Source organism: Phoenix dactylifera, chromosome 5 (assembly GCF_051530095.1).
Source record: "Phoenix dactylifera cultivar Ajwa chromosome 5, Ajwa_hap1_PhDact_Kaust_v1.1, whole genome shotgun sequence".
In the NCBI taxonomy this organism is placed as follows: Eukaryota; Viridiplantae; Streptophyta; class Magnoliopsida; order Arecales; family Arecaceae; genus Phoenix; species Phoenix dactylifera.
Window position 1 is genome coordinate 31,317,443 of NC_143194.1, and position 19,077 is coordinate 31,336,519.

General features: G+C 37.5%; 1 protein-coding gene across 2 annotated transcripts; it reads right to left on the minus strand.

Annotated features, from left to right (window-relative positions):
* Positions 1 to 364: 364 nt before the first annotated feature.
* RSY3 (Adenine nucleotide alpha hydrolases-like superfamily protein) lies at positions 365 to 18,006 on the minus strand. Of its 2 annotated transcripts, XM_088722361.2 has the most exons (12): positions 17,628 to 18,006; positions 17,335 to 17,529; positions 17,155 to 17,239; positions 14,342 to 14,417; positions 12,203 to 12,379; positions 11,306 to 11,368; positions 11,104 to 11,206; positions 6,650 to 6,759; positions 5,121 to 5,210; positions 4,876 to 4,956; positions 1,232 to 2,041; positions 365 to 873 (listed from the first exon to the last, which is right to left on the minus strand). In XM_088722361.2, the coding sequence occupies exons 1-12, from the start codon at positions 17,770 to 17,772 to the stop codon at positions 781 to 783; spliced, it is 2,028 nt and encodes a 675-aa protein (XP_088578487.2). In that variant the 5' UTR covers positions 17,773 to 18,006; the 3' UTR covers positions 365 to 780. The 2 variants fall into 2 exon arrangements, with proteins under 2 accessions (XP_088578487.2, XP_008795051.4); XM_008796829.5 differs by lacking the exon at positions 11,306 to 11,368.
* Positions 18,007 to 19,077: the final 1,071 nt, after the last annotated feature.

The window sequence follows — 19,077 nt, forward strand, 5'->3', positions numbered from 1 at the left end:
CACCAACGGTGGCCGTCTCTATTATTCACGTGATCGTATAAGACCGATCCGTGGGCAGCCACTAGGCATTTGGAGGTATTTCCCTTCATACTGCAGCTGCTGCCTATCTACATTAATATAGAAAACCCAAATTTCATTCAAAAAGATTGAATACCTAAATAGTAAATGTTCAACTTACTTGTTAGCGGAGATTCTTTGCCATTCATTCCAATTAAACCTTTTAAGCTTTTGCGAAGTTTTGATGAGTCTTACTACTTCCCCGAACTCAAATGTTCGCCCTCTTTTGGCTTGTTCACCGTGGGTTACCCACACAATATCTGGATGCTCTACTTTTTGGCATGCATGCTCGTTCTACACGGTCGAATACAGTATAGCCTACAGAGTTTATAATATGCATAATTTGAAACATTCGCCTACAATTCTGTTTGCACGAGTAACGCTGAGCACATTTACGTTACATTGGTTAATGATATCCAACAAGTTAAACGACAGGATGACGAGAAACCTGATAGTGCCTACCAACTTGCAATGATTCATCGAGAGATGCCGGCCCTGTACCCAGAACCCAACGCACATAGCTCTGCAGTCTCCATGCTGTTAGTCCCTGGTTGGATCTCAAATGTGATGTTTCATCATCCAATCATGTGAGCATGAGTGTACTCTCAAAGCTTTTGTCCAACTTCACCATGGAGTCAAAGGTGATGACCCAGACTTGGAGCACCGCATAAGCCATGGATGCGTTACCATGACAACTGATGAACCTCCTGACCCCTGCAGAAGTCAAATATATGAACTGTAACCTCCTCCAAGGGGCACTCTCGGCCTGAATACTGCATCTACTGATAGGCAAGGACAACACCTGAAACAAATGCTCTGCCATAAAACATAAATAGAACCAGTTAGCCTGCATAGGGACCATAGGCATCTTTATATACATATAGTAAAATGACCCTTGATCAATAAGGTTCCAAAATTATCATGATGTTATTCTAGCAGTCAAATTTTTAAAATTTCATGATGATATTCTGGCAGCCATATTATTATCCTGTTCATGGGGACAAGTCTATATATATAAAGGTCATAAGAAATTGGTTGCTTGTATACATAAATCAAGGACTAAAGAAAGATTGTAAAAACATTGTACTTATGGTAGAATGAGAAAGCTTAAATGCTACTGCTAGTAACTTAGCGCCCTCAACTGGGTTATATATTATACTGTTCACGAACATACCGGTATGCTTAGTAGTAGACCCTGAGAATTAGCAATTACAGGCAATGCTCTTCTTGCAGAAACTGGAATTGATTTCAAGGCCTGAATAGCTCCCTGTGCTGACAATTGCATGTATCTGGAACACTGAGCCTTTTGCGCTACATCCTGATTATATATTGCAGCATTTGAATTGTCCTGACATTCTTCCATTTTCAGGCTCTTAGAAAGTTCTGCAAGAAACAACCAGTCTGCATCGACCATGTGCCTAACTGCACCTGTTTTCTCCTGATCAATCATGCAAAATTGACAGAGATGGCCTTGATTTCTATTCCAGGAAAGCTGATCTTCGGTAACATCTTTACGAAGTTTCCATGTAACTAAGAACCTGCTCATAAAGTGGCATGATTCCCCAGGATTTAATGTTATGCTTGGAGCAGGCTTCATATCCCTCAACTGGTCATCAAGTTTAGCCTCTGTCTTGGTGCCAAATTTCTCTAGTTCTTCCTCTTGCAACAAGCAAATGTTTTTAAAGGTTGATTCACTGATAAGGTTCAGCCTCTTTGCTTCACTTAGAATAGTCATAGAAGATTTTGCATGCATAAAGGGTACAATAGAAGCATCTGGGACTGATTGATCAGAAAATGATTTTGCACTCATTATTATCTTATCTATCTCGCTAGGCAGTTTTGATTGCTGTTCTTCACATGAGCACTTGTATGAAAGCTCCACTCTAGTTGGCTGTGGTGAGGAAGCAGAAAAACTGATCAAGATTTTCATGCCCTTGGACTGTGGAGCAGGACAAAGATAACAGCCAGCTGCAGTAAGGGAGGTCTGTCGGGGTTCCAAAAAAAAGATATGAATGATTGGAAATGATATGAAAATCAATGGTGCACTTTCTAAAAACAGGATGTAGTGTCTTTCCCGTATAAAATAAGTTCGACAATTGATGGCAGTATCACTACAAAACAACCCAGCTATTAAATTCTGACAGCAATCTCCGCAAAAATAATGAAGGGGGGATACAGCAGGACAGAAAGTTTATATGCAAAAAAAAAAGAAGAAGGATCCAACAAAACTAGACAAGTTGCAACTCTGATACAGAAAATTTATTGAATATATCATAATGGAAAAGACAAGAATTTATTTTCATGAATGTCATGATTTACTGGATTCAGATATAGAAAGAACAGTTCCATTGGAATACTGAATACTAATAACATTTTGACATAATTATTACTACCCAGATCACTTTAGCATAATTTGTGCCTATTCAGAGGCCCGGGCCGACTGCTTGCTGATTCTCCATAGGTATGTAGACAAACTGCTTAAATAATACACTTCCACACATATGAAGATGACCGTATATGGCTTAAAGATGAAGTTTAGTATTGAAAAAAAGGCATAATTAATGCATCGAGATTTGAGACATTGTGGATCTACCACCTCTTATGTGAACTGAAGGCATATTACTGAAGATCATATTATCATATTATTTTCAGATATACATCATTTGTTGTCAAGATCACTAACAAAGGAGGTGACCATTAAGTATCATAGCCATTTCTTTTTAAATGCAGAATCATCGCTTCAGCCCAATCTTGCATCAAATAGAATACATCATTGTTTGCCAAACCGGCTGGTTTAAGATGTACCGAACCAAACCGGTTAGCGATCAGCACAATTTAGGCTATTAAAGCGGTTCAGAGATAGGTTCGCTTAAACTCCCCCTGCCCCTGCTTTTAAATCACATTCACTCCCCCCCCCCCCCCCCCCCCCCCCCCCCCCCCGCGCGCTCTCTCTCTCTCCCGCCCACATTCCGATAAATCCCTCTCTTTGGTTCGAGTTAAAGTTAGGTTCTCCCTCGCCCTCCCCCTTCCTTCCTCCCTCCCTCCCTCTCCCCTTTTCTCGCTCTCTGGCTCTTCCTATGTCGATACGCCCCGAAAAGGCACGATATAGATCCGTGCCGTGCCAAACCGGTTTGGTGAACCTCATAGAAGTGCATCCACAAGTGTTAAACATAAACTATTACCAACAAGCTCAGTACCATTTGCAAGTTTCCTAAGGAGGTAGCTATTGAATATCATGGCCCTTTCTTTCTAAATGCAGAGTCACCGCATGAGGCCAATTTTGCATCAAATAGAACATACAGATTCAATAGAAGTGCATCCACTAGTGTTAAACATAAAGAACTATTACCAACAAGCTCAGTCTCATTCCTTTCTTTCTGAATGCAGAATTATTGCTTGAGGCCAATTTTGCATCACATAGAACATACAGGTTTAATAAAAGTGCATCCACTGGTGCTAAACCAAAAGAACTATTACCAACAAGCTCAGTCCCATTTATATTGGACTGACTTTGCAAATCCTTTCCTACTTATTTTTTGTTACTAAATCATGATAGATAAAATGGTATGGCCTCTGCTACCAATTTGCATGATTTCAAAGCTCCGCCCTTTACATCTGGGTTTGTTACTACCATCAGTCTGTTGTATACTAATGCCAAGTAAGCATCAAGAAGGGGTCTTGACAATGTAATAGACAGATTATTCTAGTCTTAAACTTAATCTAACAGCCTGCAAAATTACATGCATGCTAGCACAAACAAGGATGTCATATATGTAAGTACATGCATGCATGTGTATGCACCTATGGTGGATTCTTTTTGACAAGATTAGTAACAAGATCCTACCAATAGAATTGTACCGAGCAATTCTCACTTTATGCTCTCCACGAAAATTAGTATAAATATGGTAGGAATTCTCTCCATCACAATCCTAGAGGTGTTTGAGACCTTCCTTCCCTTCATAGGTTACACTGTGACACCACATAGCTACTACCCAATGTAGTTGCAACTGTTGGTAATCACGACCAGCTAATTTTCTCTTCCCACCTTCCTCTAGCCTGACCTCACCCTCCAACCAGCCACCCTTTTATCTAAACTGTGCTCATCCCCTAACACCTCCATCTTCCCCTCTGAGCTAACCATCACCACCTCCATCCTCCTATGCTCCACATCCCCCACTCTCCACATCTGCCTCCTTCCAACTGGGGCAGATGAACAAGGATGAAGGGAAGAAAGGGGTAGAGCAGAGATGGATAGCCTCTGGGCAGCCTGGACAAAGAACTTGAGAGTGGGGGCAAAAACCAGCTCAAGCAGCTGGATGGAGGAGGCAGAGTGAATAAGGAACTGGAGGATGGTGGAGCCCTAATCACGAAAATGTTGTGGCACTTTATCACCTAGTGGATATTCTGAATGTGCTGTGCAATATAATAGAAAGAAGAGGAGACAAACAAGCGTGTATGTGCTCATTGATACAAGATATCACCGCCACCCTCTCTGTTGACAGATAATTTGATCACTTGTGCAAGTGTTTCATGGATATCAGTTTTTACAAATTTAACTATTAATCAATGGCAACATGAAGTAAGGTTAGTAATGTTGTTCACATAGACCACTTATGCTATGAGACTACTGCATATCAGCATAATCACAAAGATCTCAAACTGCACCCACTATGAAAGTTCAAATTCGCATTATAAAATTCAACAGAAATTTAATATTGTCTTAAAACTTGTCAAAGGGTCTTAGACTCTTAGGCAATCATTTGTAAGAGAACATTCAAGATTCAAAATATGATACCAGAATGGTGAAGCTGAATGGACCTTGCACGGGATGTTGCGGATGTAGCCCAGTAGCAGCTGTGAAATACTACCACGAATTGGCCTATTCCGTTGCGAGATGAACTGTTGTAGACAGTTATCCAGTTAATATCAAAGTGCTGGTGAACAAAATCAATATTCTTTTTTTTTGTTGAGAGGGGGGCACGGGGGGAGGGGGGCACAGAAGATCATCTTGTGCAGGATGTGACAGCAAGCAATAAAATTAAAAGATAAATAATCAGTGTTACCTGCAAGATCAATGCTAGAAATTTTGATAAACAAAGATCCTCAACATCTGATGGATTGAGCTTCTCTAAATCAACTATAGCATACCCATGCTGTAAAAACAAAGTATTACAAAAACATCTGAGGGTAACTTGCCCAGTTATACTGATCATAATGCACATCAAGAGATTAGAGAATAGCGAGAAAAAAGAATATCTCATAGTAGCTCCTACAGATACAGAAGCAATATTTTGCCTATGATGTTATTAGTTTTTAAATATGCTAATTTTATAATGCTCATAATTTTGTATGTCACATTTTCATTGAATTAACCGATATGCTCTCCTACTAGTATTAGTCATCTATCTTTTATTATATCTTAGTTCCCTTTCTAAAGAGACTTGAAAAAAGATAGTTGCAAAGAAAGCAACATTGAAACCCATGAGCTTCCTCCAACTTACTCTCAAAACAGATCACGTTTTGTGCCCATATTGCATTGCTTTTTTCCTGCATGTAATGCAGGGGCAATTGGAATAAATAAGTAGCTGGTGATTTGAGTTGCAAAAGCAAACATATTATCATGGTCTCTGAAAAGATATCTATGTGGATATCCTACACACCTAACCAACTTTCAACTACTTCCAACAGGAGATGCATACTGAGCATGCCTGGCTAGGCCACATGCAGTTGTGCCCAGCCTGTGTTGTTCAACACCTGGCCAAAGCTGAGTCCAGCCCATGCTTGGCACAAACACAGCCCACTGTGCTGAAATTAAAGACTGAAACTCTACTTCTCTCAGATGATTTAGGCACAATAGGCCCATCATGCAGACCCATCATATTAACCAACCAAAGAACTGACTATTCTTGACAAATTTTAGATTCTACCAGCACAAGATCATAAAGAAAAGGAAATAAAAATAAAATGTTACGTGTCTGATTTACTTTATCTTCTTTCCATTGCAATGTTGGTTCCATTGACATGGACGCCAAATGGAGAGTTCAAGGATGCAAGCAGAAGATGAAGAAGGGAAGAAAAAGGTAGGACTGCATGTGCTTTGTGGGCAGGACTCAACAATGTGAAGAAAGCCAAGGTACATGACACAGTCAAACATGGAAGTGGGATACTAGAAAGAGTAGTGCTGGATCTTATTTTAGGGGAATGTAAAGAATGTTCATAGGAATCAGAAGCACTGGGACTCTCCTTTTAAGTTTACAAATAATTCTGTCCTCAATCACTATTGCAAATTATTTTCAATCAAAACTGGATAATATAAAGAACTATTACGCTTAGCAATATACTAAGCAATAACCAACACCTAATACACGTGTCATGTATAATATGGTCTGGGCTGAGCTCTCAGACTCAGAAAAGGATTAAAGGCCCCCAAAAAGAGTCTACCGAGTGCATCAGTCATTTACAAAAAAGAACTAACATACTGAAACATAAGATAGCATTCTTGACCAGGTCAGAATAAATTTTTAAGTTTAACAAAAATGGTTTCCCTATATATATTAAATACTAAAAATTTACTATGTGCAAGGACACCAACCTCCATGATGGTAACAGAGTGCCTTATCATCTGATGGCAAATATTGTCAACATATGTACGTGTTAACCGGCAAGCAGAGATAAGTCCTTGCAGTTCTGATCTAAAGACACCTAAAAATAGGATTAAGAATGATTCTGTTAGCATACAAAAGCTGGATCAGAAATGTAGAGACCCATACCATTTAAATGAATCTGTAAGATTACTAGATATCAAAAAAGTAAAATTAGGAAGCAGAATCAGCAAGTGGGAACAGTTATGATAAGGGCACATCATGCATAGAAAAAAGTATAAAACTAAGATACATCTTCTGTTTAGGATCTTTTGGTTGGGTGAAGGTGGATGAAAAAAATAATTTAAGTGCTTTGCCTTCAGTCATTTAGGTGTAAAAAACCGTAACATACACAAGCAGAAGCATCTATGATGTCTGGTTGCCAAAGTACCTTCCTTTCACAAAGAGAGAGGTGATGAAATTATATTAGTTAATGTGAGTTCTCATGACTTCCATTGCATAAATGAGCCAAAAAGAACTATCCAATGAGAATGGATGCTAGTAAAATAAAGGCTTGTGATTGTACTAGTAATTTTCTTTTCATTATATGAAAAAAAGAAATACAATCAGATGAAAGCAATCAACAATTTACTTTGTGATATGTTATCACTACAATCTATGTGCCTTCATATGGGTGAAAGATGGAGTGACTGCAGAACATGACTGAAAAAGCAAATAAGCTTTCTGATGCAATACTGAATCACCCACAGGCATACATATGACAAATTCATACGGTTCCATTTAAATTTTGAATGGAACTACATTAACATGTATCCATATAATTTAAGGATTCATGAAAACTAGCATAACCAAAAAAGAAATTTATAAAAAAATAAAAAGATGAGCTTACTCATCCTTCTTTTGATAAGAAAAAAAAAAAGCCCCTTTGTAAATTTCAGGTAATTATGGTAACTAAAAATGCATTTTTATACCCCACCCACCCACCCACCCAAAATGGGTATTCCAATTTAGTTGAATTTCAAAAATTTAGTCTACTTGGAACGAGGACTGTGTAACTTATCCATAATTCTTTTTTAAGGCAAATGCACATTAGCTCATTCTTCAACTCCTACGCATTGCAAAGAGCTTTTCAAAATCTGTAATGACAGCCTAGTTTTCTGCAGCAAGTTACGTGCGAAGCCTACTTTGACGGAACAGTCTTATCTAGACTTGCTATATGCCCGTGTGCACAATTGACTCAGTTAATCAACAAAAAAAAAGGGAAATCCCAATAGAAAAGATATTTGAGAAAGTAAGAGAATGATGTGCATGGGCAAACTGAAACTAATGAGACTAGTTTGATGCTTTAAGAAGGTTAAAAGAAGAACTACAAGAAAGACTAAATTCAGGCATTACTCCACAAATGTGTAGATCCAGCCAAACTAGGCAATCTCTCTCCAAGATCATCAAATGCCAGCAACATTTTCTATTTTCACCTGATTCTGGTGATGCACACAGAAAAAAGGTCCACTATATCTCAAGCACAAAAGAAACATCTGATCTTTCAATCAGAAGAATGGCTCATCAACGATATTTTCCTGACTCCAAAATGTTTATTTTAATCTGCTCTCTCACCTGATGTCATAATGTTCTTTAGAAGCTCCCAAAGAAAGGTCCTGGACACATATGTATGCTCTCATGCCATAATAACTTGAAATGCATGGAGAATGCAAATAAAATGTCTAATGAGACAAAAACACAAAGTTTGAGGACACAATTAATGTATATATGGTGTTTTCAACGTATCAAACACAGATCTTGAACCTCCTTTTAAAAGCTCACTTTTGTTGAACTCACTTTTAGCACTTCTCACACTTCTAATCAACTAAACAAGCCATTAATTTCCAAGCATGAGACAAAGCCAGGAAGATCAGTCCATCAAGTGGAATCATGTAGTCCAGTAGACAACAAGGAAAATCAAGGAAAAAGCAGCCAGAAACATCTCAATAAAATGGTTAAATTTAACAAAATTTGAAAAAGAAACAGACAAATCAGAAGATCATTTCTATAATTTGCCACAGATTGACATGCAATATTTACAGTAAATCGAGATAGTATCCAGAAAGGAATCTTTTACAATATAAAATAGATTTTTACTTAAAAAACACATGGAGATCCCCAATTGCAGGAAGCTTGAAACTGTGAACTAGTGAAGATTCTGCTACAAAATAGTGTATAGTTTATAAGGAATCAGTTTTCAATCTAAAATCATATTGGTCATGTAGAGAAACTACCACATTCATAATAACTAGGCTAAGCTGATTATTAATCAGCTCACCAGTTATATCTCAGACCTCAAACCAGTATCTAGGGACAAGCAACATGGGTCAACCTAGCCTGGTTATCAGAAAACACGAAGTCATTCATGACAGAATGCCACCTAGATAGTGTAATGCGGTAAAGCCTAAAGAAAGTGTTCAATCTGAGAAAAAGAAATAATGCATTGAAAAGGGTGAAGGCTGCATGATATTCAGATTTCCTACAATTGCAAGGTTTACAAGCAGAAGTATCATAACCATAGTTTCCAAATAAGCCTTCTTCCAACCATTTGATATTGGCAATATGGATAACTTCACCAATTATTTCTTATAAAAGCTACATTATCAATGATGGTGCTTAAAAGAAGTGGCCTAGCCAGGTTTTTGTTCAAAAAGATCATAACTACAGTGTGTATGTATGTACATTTAACAAAGAAATAGTTAACTACAAAACTTAAATTCCATTATAAACTTGACACTTGCCAAATTGACCTATCTTCAAGTGAGAAAGTAGAAATTTTCTATATGTAGCCCCGCCTTCTAAGTTAGTTTGCTAATAAGTTGAGAACATTTAAACAAAAAATAAACTAATATTAGGTCTATCGTACCAATCCGTGCCATACCGGTAAGATATCGGTATGGTGCTGAGGTTCGGTTCGATATATTGGTCGAGCCAATCCAAACTGAGTGGAACCATCTTGTACCGTCCGAAAATGGATATGTAGCATATTGTACCAACCTAAAATCCGGAATCTCGATATCGAATACCATATCGGTACCTTACCAATTCAGTATGGTACAATACACTCCCTATACCGAACCAACCTTCTAACCATTTTTCCCATTTTTTTTATCTCGATATGCTTCAATACAGGTCGATACACACCTCAGCACACCTTAGTATGCCTTAGTATAAGATGGTACAAGATAGTACAAGTCGTATACTTACCCAAACTTAAGTTTCATATTGGTTTCCACCCAATACAATACGGGCACCTCAAACCAGATGGCACGACAATCCATGTACCAACCCATACCATCCAGTTTCAGAGGGTACCATGATAAGTAAAAAAAAAAGAAGAAGAAGTTAAGAGCTATCTTGGTTTGAGGTGCATAACTATGTACTATACCATACCAAATTGATAGCATACCGATATAATACCCATGCCGAGATTACGGACCTTGCTAAGAAAACTTAAAGAAAATGACACAAGGTGAATGTCTGTGCTATGGCCTACATGCACTGTTAACCATTAAAAGAAATTTGTAGCTTATACTATTGCTTTATCTCAAGCACAGACTAACTTTCAACCTTAAACTTCTATAGCTAGATGCTACTTTAAACAAATTGTGCATTAGACCACATGTAATGGGTGCATGTCAAGAATGCGACTTATTCTTAGTGCATCTACAAAAGAAAAATTAAGCAGCCTTAACGTGAAACCTAATATGTCAAGCACTAACTAAAGTGCTCTTCAAATCCCAAATTGTGCATATTTAGGAGAGGTATTGGAGAATAGAAACACAAGAGAGTGAAAGTGGGGAAATGGATTGCATGATTTGTCTTTTACATTGTGCTCCCATGACCTCTTCATCTTCCAAGGTATAATTCTTTTCTCTACTCGCCAATACTCAATAAAAGCCTTGCCATGATAAAATATATAGAATATAACTTCTAAAACTAGCTTGTGTTCAATATTACCATGGAAAGAAATAGATAGGCTTCAATCAGAGAGTGGATTTGTGGAGATCTTGGAGTGCAGCCTCCATGCTCTTAGAAAACTAAGCAGCTCTTCAAGAGAAAATTGACATTATGTTCAAGAAGGCAAAAATTAACCAAAATTCCCCTGATACAATTTACCAATTTTTGGAGAACTCCAGGATATTAGAGGCAGCAATTGCCCTATCGTGCCTCCACCTGATCCCCCCATGCTCCCACAAACAAACACACACACACACACACATAAAGCACCCAGTGGATCCACAATGCTCCACAGCGACACCCTGGCACTATCACTAATAAGTCCAAATATCTTTTATAGAGATTGCTGTAAACTAACCTAGCCTAACCTTCCAATATTTTCTGTCAAGGTACTAGTCCAGCAATGCCACTGTAAATCCGGTTATATCATCATATAGAAACTTACATGATGACAGGCTTCTTAAACAGGCTCGTATTCGGTTCCGAGCAAACAACGGACTTTGGTTTGTTGGATCTTCCACCCACTCTTGATTGCTTCCTTGACAAATCTGTAGATAATGATAATCCTCTCAGGTAATTAGTACCCAAAAAAGATTGCAAACTTTAGGGGAAAAAAAATCTAAACAGGTCATTTCCTTGAAACAAACCTCAAAATAATCCAAAACACATGTTTTCATTTTGACTTCATGCATGGATAAAAACACTAGCTCCTTCACCAGAGGATATAGAATGTCACTCTAAATGCTTCATGTCATATGTAGATAAAAACATGAAATATTTACTGCTTGTTTCCCAGGATAAACTGAAAAGCATTTTAACATTTAAAACACAAACAACAGCATAAATTTTCTTGATATACGTGTAAATACTATTGAAAGGAAATTTTGACAAACAAAAAAAGGAAATTTTGCCTGCTTCACTTGTTCTCCAGCAGCACAAAAAAACCTAATATGAATCACTAGCAACAAAATTTATCCACCTAAATTGTGATGCCGCACATACTTTTTTTGTTCCTTGCAATAAGCTTGCTCATATAAAAATTAAAGCCTACAAGTAAAAGCAACACAACTACATAACAAGACAAAAGTGGGCAACATAACAGCATATAGATCTTAAGATACAACACAGGAAACATGTTGCCTGCAGAAAGCATCATTTATTTGATGTTCCTTTTTCAGAATAAATTAAGAAAAAAAAATATACCCTTGCAACTTGAAGGTAGAGGAATACAACTGCCCAAGGAGAGGTTTTCATAATTCCACTTTTTACCAGTTGTATCCAGTGACACATAGTACTCATAGGTATTCTTAAAAAAATTCGTAGTTGGCTGAAAATTTATGCATAGGCATGTTCAACAATAAAGTAATCAAACTTTTCTGGCCAAAGAAAGTATATGCGGTCCATGTGATGTCCACGATATTAAATTTTAGAAATATGCTAATCAGTTCAATTTCTGATGTCTCCATACATGAAAGTTTCATATGGTAGACTAAACACAAAGAAAAAAAAATCCCGCAATGCTTGAGAAGAATACGTATACTCACTTTATACATGTCATCTTTTGAGAATTCAAGCATTGGCCGCACAAGCAGAACGCTATTATTGCCTGAATTTTCTCCAAAGCATTTCATTTGTGTAGCAAATAATTGTGAAACAAATGCCATACCAGCAAGTCCAAGGACTCCACTATTGCGAGATAGCCTTAGAATTAAAAGTTCAGCCTGCTTTAATAGGAGTGTCATTGTTACAAACTTGCAGTACACAAAAATCCAATAAAAGCACACATTCATTAGCAATAATGAGTATTGTGTAATTCAATATTGAACATCACGACAGACAGCTGATTACATAAAAGAGCACAGAAGCTCAAACAAGAAGCAGAACTTCATAATTATAATATGGAAATACTTTTCGGAATTTCTGAACTGAAGAGCTGCAAAGGAATATACCGAGAGAGATTGACAGAAGAATACAGAATTGAGCACAAAATATAAGCCAGATAAAAGGTTACAGCTAAGCATAGACTGACTTAAAGTAACTACATGCCTTGCTACCACAAATTTAGATAAATTTTGAATCCTGCAGCACTCATAATTGAAGAGGGGGGCTTCCGGATAAATTTACTCCAGAAACAGCAGAAATACAGCACTTTCCACACCAACAAAGAAAACGAAAAGAAAAGAAAAAAAAATCCAACTTGCAAAGCTAAACCCTCCAAAAAGTCAAAACAGTGTTTAATGAAGTAACAATTGAAATACAAATCAAGCCCTCCACTAGGAAATAAAATACTAAGATGAAAACAGCAAACTAATCAAAAGTGAACATTACTTTTAGTTTTTCCCTTTGTTATTAAATAAACTTCACTTCCAACCGAAGGCCCTCCCGGTCTTCTACATCTTTGTTGAGAAGACTCAGAAGAAAGGTTAAATTTCGAAAGAGCCTTCCTTGTTCATTGCATCACAACTATATGTTAGATTAGTGAATTTCATTTCATTTAGGAAGTTTTTTTCTTCAACTAAAACAAGCCAAAACCAGAACACTAATTTTTTTTCTACTGCAGACCGTGAGAAGTCAAAATATCAGAAAAGACAGGAGTAGAACATGAAATATTACTTATATCTCATCTAGTATTATCCAATCTGTATATAGATGTTTTTCATTTAGTGAAAAGACAGATATGTTAAAATACACGCAAAAGCAAGTTTAATAACAATAGAAAGAACACAGACATGCACACACATAAATATATACATGTATGAGTGAATGATTTGTATGTGTATATGTAGGTATCTCTGTATAGAACGCATATGTACATACATATAATGCACAATATACGGCAATGGAAAGATATTACTCATGGTGATAAATTAACTAAATATATGGAAGTCACTGGGCTGTATACTGAGACACAGTTTACATGGTTTATTGAAATGTAATGGTTCATCAATCCAAACAAGAATAGTGAAAATGCTTCTAAAAGAAAGCAGCATGAAAAATCCCAGATAGGCAATGTTTTGAGAACTGCAAAGGCTAAATCCAACATAAGAGTTTTACTCCATCTCATATGAGGTAAGGACTAGAAAAAGAAATAGGACACTGCCAGTTTTGCATAATTAAAGGAGATTTTAGTTTAACATCTGTAGCTGAAAAACTGAACGAGGTACAGACCTCAACACTTTATAATAGTCATTAATTGTTGTATAAGCTTTGATGATAGTGACTTGAGAAATTCAACAAGGCATGCAAGTAAGACATGAATCAAGAAGGAGACAGTCACACGCAATCTAATGGACTCAAGGAATTCTTCTGATGCTGCAATTTTTGAGCCCCACTCATGAAATGATGGCACATTGTTGTTTCTGCGCAATTACTTTCATTTACACATTCACCATACCACACGACAGTTCACAATAATCAATAAGCAAACCATGGCAGACAACATTAATCTTACAATTCAGCATTTCATACAAGAAGATATCCATTGTTTTCAGAGGACATTAGATAATTTTAAATTCTTATAATAAAAAGGTCCAAGTGATAAATTACCATAGCACTTGTTACCATGAAAAACAGGTCAAGGAAGCATGTGGATTAATACATGATGTCAATATTAGATAAATAAATTACAAACCACAGACATCGCACATACAAATGTACAGTCCTGTATAAAAATATACTCAGACCTGGTCATCTGCATGGTGGGCAACAAGCAAGATTCCTATTTGTTGCTTAATGCAAACACCCTGAAAAATTTGATACCTGAAATTAATAACCCATAAGAGTTAACAAATTCCATAGATAAATCACCAGATCAATTTTTGGTTTGTACCTGGGCCAAAATTCAGAAGAATCATAAGGAAAGTAGTGGGATAGAAGAATTGCATGCACCAATAAGAGGCGATAGTTTCATCCTTAATGATCATATCAATATTATGAAAGTAAAATGTTGTTTAGCCAAGTTATAGAACTTATGACAGGTCATAAAATGAATATTATGAACTCTGTCGGATATCTTTTAAATCAGACTTATGTGCTGGAAAAGTAATATATTTTGGCATCTTAACAAGTAATTGTTAAGTTATAAAGCTGACAAACACAGATCCATGTTCGCAAGAAAGACAATGAAACAAGAAGCATTAGATGCATGTATATGCTCAGAAATGTAATGTGAAGTAGGCCAGGATGGACAAACTTTATCAGCAAAAAAAGAAAAAAAAAAAAAAGGTTGACAAACTGTGTTTTACACCTGCAAATGATGAACTGCAGATAACATAGAGCTTGCTAGTTAAATCAAATAATGAAATATGGGAATTCACGTGCATTTGACTTCTTTATTTTGAATAACAAAGGGAAATAATAGAAATACTAGAGATGTCTGATTTTCTCTCTCTCTTTATGAAGGAACAAGGCATGCACCAGTTCATCAAGCAGGCTTATCACACAATTATTACGATAAAGAAGAGATTGGAGGAAACTGATGAGTCTTCTAGAACTAGAATATACTTTTATGTGAATCTACCACAGGCTTGATTTTCTGGTATTTAACAAAATGACCCCAAGAATTTTTGAGTGTGGAGACAAGTCAATTATTTTTTGGTTTTCCAATAATAAACCAAATAACTAAATTCAAAAAAAAGGTACAAAAAACGTGCTATTAATCTCTTACCCTTGATCCTAGCAACCACACTCAATTTCTTGCTTTCCCATTTGTTAGGTTTGTAACAATGGTGCCACACTATAGCATATCATCTGTCAATTAAAGAACATGCCCAAGTAGCTTATGGAGACCATCTACCTGCTGATGGCCATTTTATTTGTCTAGAATTATTTAGTTTGGAACACCATATGGATATTAAAGAAATGTACCACAGCATCAAAACAAGGCCATCATCTAGTAACAATGAACTAACTGCATGATGTGGGGGATACATTTGGATGATAAATGGTTATAGGTATCAGCTTTCCGCCTATTGTCTACATCTCCCTGTGTCATCTAGAAGTGGTCCTTATCTAGAGCATGGTCAATCCAAACATTCATACTCTTGGTTACAAATGCTCCAACTTGAAAAACTGATCAATAACATTCTTCCTTTGACATTATCTTTAGACATACTATTTCCACTATGAGTGATTGCTATATTTTATAATAAACATATTGGCAGCGTATTTAGCTTCCTAATGCCTATAGAATCCCAAAGTTGTCATCCACAAACATTACTTGATTAGTATGTCCAGAGAAACCATATTGAATACATATGAAATTAATCAGGTGACCACGTCGAATACAAGCTAGGCTAAGATTTTCCTTCAACCCCCTCCCCTTGCAACAACAACAACAACAAAAAAAACTTTGGCTTCTTGCTCCATTCAGCCTTCATTAGTAAATTTCCATGTAACACTTTCCTAATTAAAACTTGGAATAACATCAGCTGTGGTCCTAAATAGGAATACTTGGAAAATGAGGATAATAAAGTCAACCCCAAAAGTTAGGACAAAGCTAGATGGTTATGATTATGGTTATCTTACCAAGAGTAGTTTGCCATAAGTATTCTCAATTGTAAACCTAGACATGCCCTATAATGGCCATGGGAGATTTCAATCTTTCTACATCAACACATTCAACAGGTAAGTGCACTTAGTCATCATTATAATAGTCATTATTATAACAATGGCTAGAAGTTAATGTTTCACGTTACATGTACTCATCCTTCAATTAAAGAGGACAGAAGATCAGTTAAATACTTATGCACCTACTTAGATGGTGTAGCACATCCATACACTTGTAAAGTAATAAGTGTTGTAATATTGTTTTATTACTTCAACAGCTCCTGACAAATGCCAAAGTATTTTGAAATAAGATTACATGGTTTTTTATGAATATCCCCCACCAACTCCATTTTTCCTTTGTAATCTAGTTGTGATCAGTTTCTCTAGGAAGTTATTCGTGGTACAAGACCATATTTTTACAATTACAGTTGAACATATGTCCTCCTGTTTGGCGAAGTGAAAGCTTAAGCCAGTAATCTAGCAAGGCTTCTCAAGACTCAAATAACTTCCCTGGACAACTCGAATTGTCAAAATAAGCAAAAGGCCACCAGTGTGAGCCAAAAGGCCAAAAGTGTAAGCCATAATAAGGAACCAAAAGGCTACCAGTGTAAGCCATAATATTTGTTTTTGGATTAAGTTGCAGCTATCAAATTGAGGGAATCTTCAAGAGTGAGCTACTTTTCTAGTAGACAACACCAGGGACATGTTGCATTCATTATATCTAATTTGTCTGTACATGAACTTAACCAAGCATTGATTGAATTGAGGATGGTCAAAATCCAATTCTGAATAATAAACATTTTGGCAATACAGTGAATGAAAGCGAGTTTTTTCCAGCTTATACAAATAAAGTGAAACAAGTATTACTGAACTCTTATGCAGTAAGTTCACGAAATTAGACACAACATTCTTGACAACCTAGGATGAGGACCCAATTACCCAAACGCACCTCATCTCCCGAGCAGCCTCTTGCAAATGACCTTTCTTAGGCCTCCCATCCGGCCAATCACAACATGCAATCTCACAATGAATTCCTGGAATAACAATCCAAAACCATCTCAAAAACCAACTCATTAACAAGAATGTAACCCAAGATTCAAGAACGGATGCGAAGGAAAGTAGAAATTACCTATCTTATTAACCCTGTTTCGAACCTGAGTTGCCTCCTCTGTACTCTCCGGCCGCAATCTATGGTCCACTATAATTCCCAGAAGCCCGTCTACGAAGTTCGACGTTTCATTCTTGCCCAAACGACCCTCAGATTTCCACCCAGCCGTCAAGACACACAGCGCCATGCTGTCAGGTCCACCAGAGACTCCCAAAGCTTAGAAAAACGTGGAAGAACTTCATTAAATCTTTCATCAGACCAAGATCAAGGCAAGAGGAGAGAGAAAGAGAGGAAAGAGGAGAAGCTCGGCTAACCGATTCGATGGTGGGGTTTGATTCCGGCCATGGTCATTCTCCTGGCGAAAACCTCTCGGTATCTCGCCATGTCCGGCGGAGCGGAGCTGTGGCAGAAGAAGCGGCGGAGAGGCAGGTGAGAAGAGGGACGGAGAGAATAGAGCATCGCTGAAAGGAAAGACGAGCTAGGTTTTCTTGATCAAGGGTTTCTTGGACGATGGAGAACCCTTGGGGAAACCTTGGGGAGTGGCGCTCATATGGCTTTTCTTGCGAGGCCTCGACCCGGTTCTGCTCCGGAGGAGATAAGAACTTAAATAGAAGCTTGGACGGCCTTTAGCGTCTCCCGCTATTTTTATAGCTAGCGAGAGGCCGCGTGCCCAAAACCCATCTTCGCGAGTGCAGTTGTGTTATACTTTGGTATGTTCCATATACAAACACGAATCCGGATCTAAAGATAATTACAGAATTGGCAACGAGGTTAGGGTTTAATTACGCACCATAAAAATCTCAAAGCATCCGCAACTACCATTCATCTATCTATATAGATCTCAAAATAAATAATGGGTGATCAAATAATAAATTTATACAAATAAAGATGAATTCTTCTACTATGTAAAAGATACCCGGTCTCTACTTTAATATTGTCAATTTAATTTTTGCTTGAAAGGCTGGAGACAATTATGGTCGCTACGTGGAAGCACAAAAGATAAAACTATCATTAACCCGTAGCAATATTATGAATTATGTTTACATTTACTTAAAAAGGTATACTTAATAACTAGGATTTTTTATCTCACCAGAGACTCACAGTAAAGGTAAATTATTTGCAATATATATCTGAAAATTGGAAAAACTACTAAAGGAAAACAGTTAGAAATTTTTTTATTGTTCCCTTGTTGGATTATTAATTATCCCCCCCCCCCCCCCCCCCCCCCCCCCAACAACAAAGCTTTCTGCTGATCCAATTATCAATTCTATTTGGCTTATGTACTTATTTTATTTTTATTTCTTTGGAAAAATGCAAGTTGTTTTGTGAGACCCTGAAACTGGGCCCGGTCCATTGACCGCCCCAGCCCAAATTTTGGCCTCACGTGCGTCGCACGTGAGGGCGCGAGATGAAGGGAGAAATCATCCCAAAGAAGCCGGGATCGCCTGGTTTTTCTAGGGCTTCTTCCTCCCCTTGAAGCCATCCGAAGCAAGGTCGCCGCGTCTAGTTGGGGAGTCTTCTTCCTTGGGCTGGCGGCCGAGAGAGAGGGAGAGAGCCATTAAAACCAGGATTAGCTTTGGCACGGGTGGTCTTTTCCTCCTCCGTTTGCCGTCGGAAAGAAGTCACCGGACCATCGTCGGGGCCAAGGTAAGGACTCTCAGCTTTCCTCCCTTCCTTCTGTGATATTTAGCCATGATTTATTGTGATTTTTTGAGCCGGTCAATCGCCAGAAATTGGGTTCAAAATGGGAGCTTTGTTTGGCCT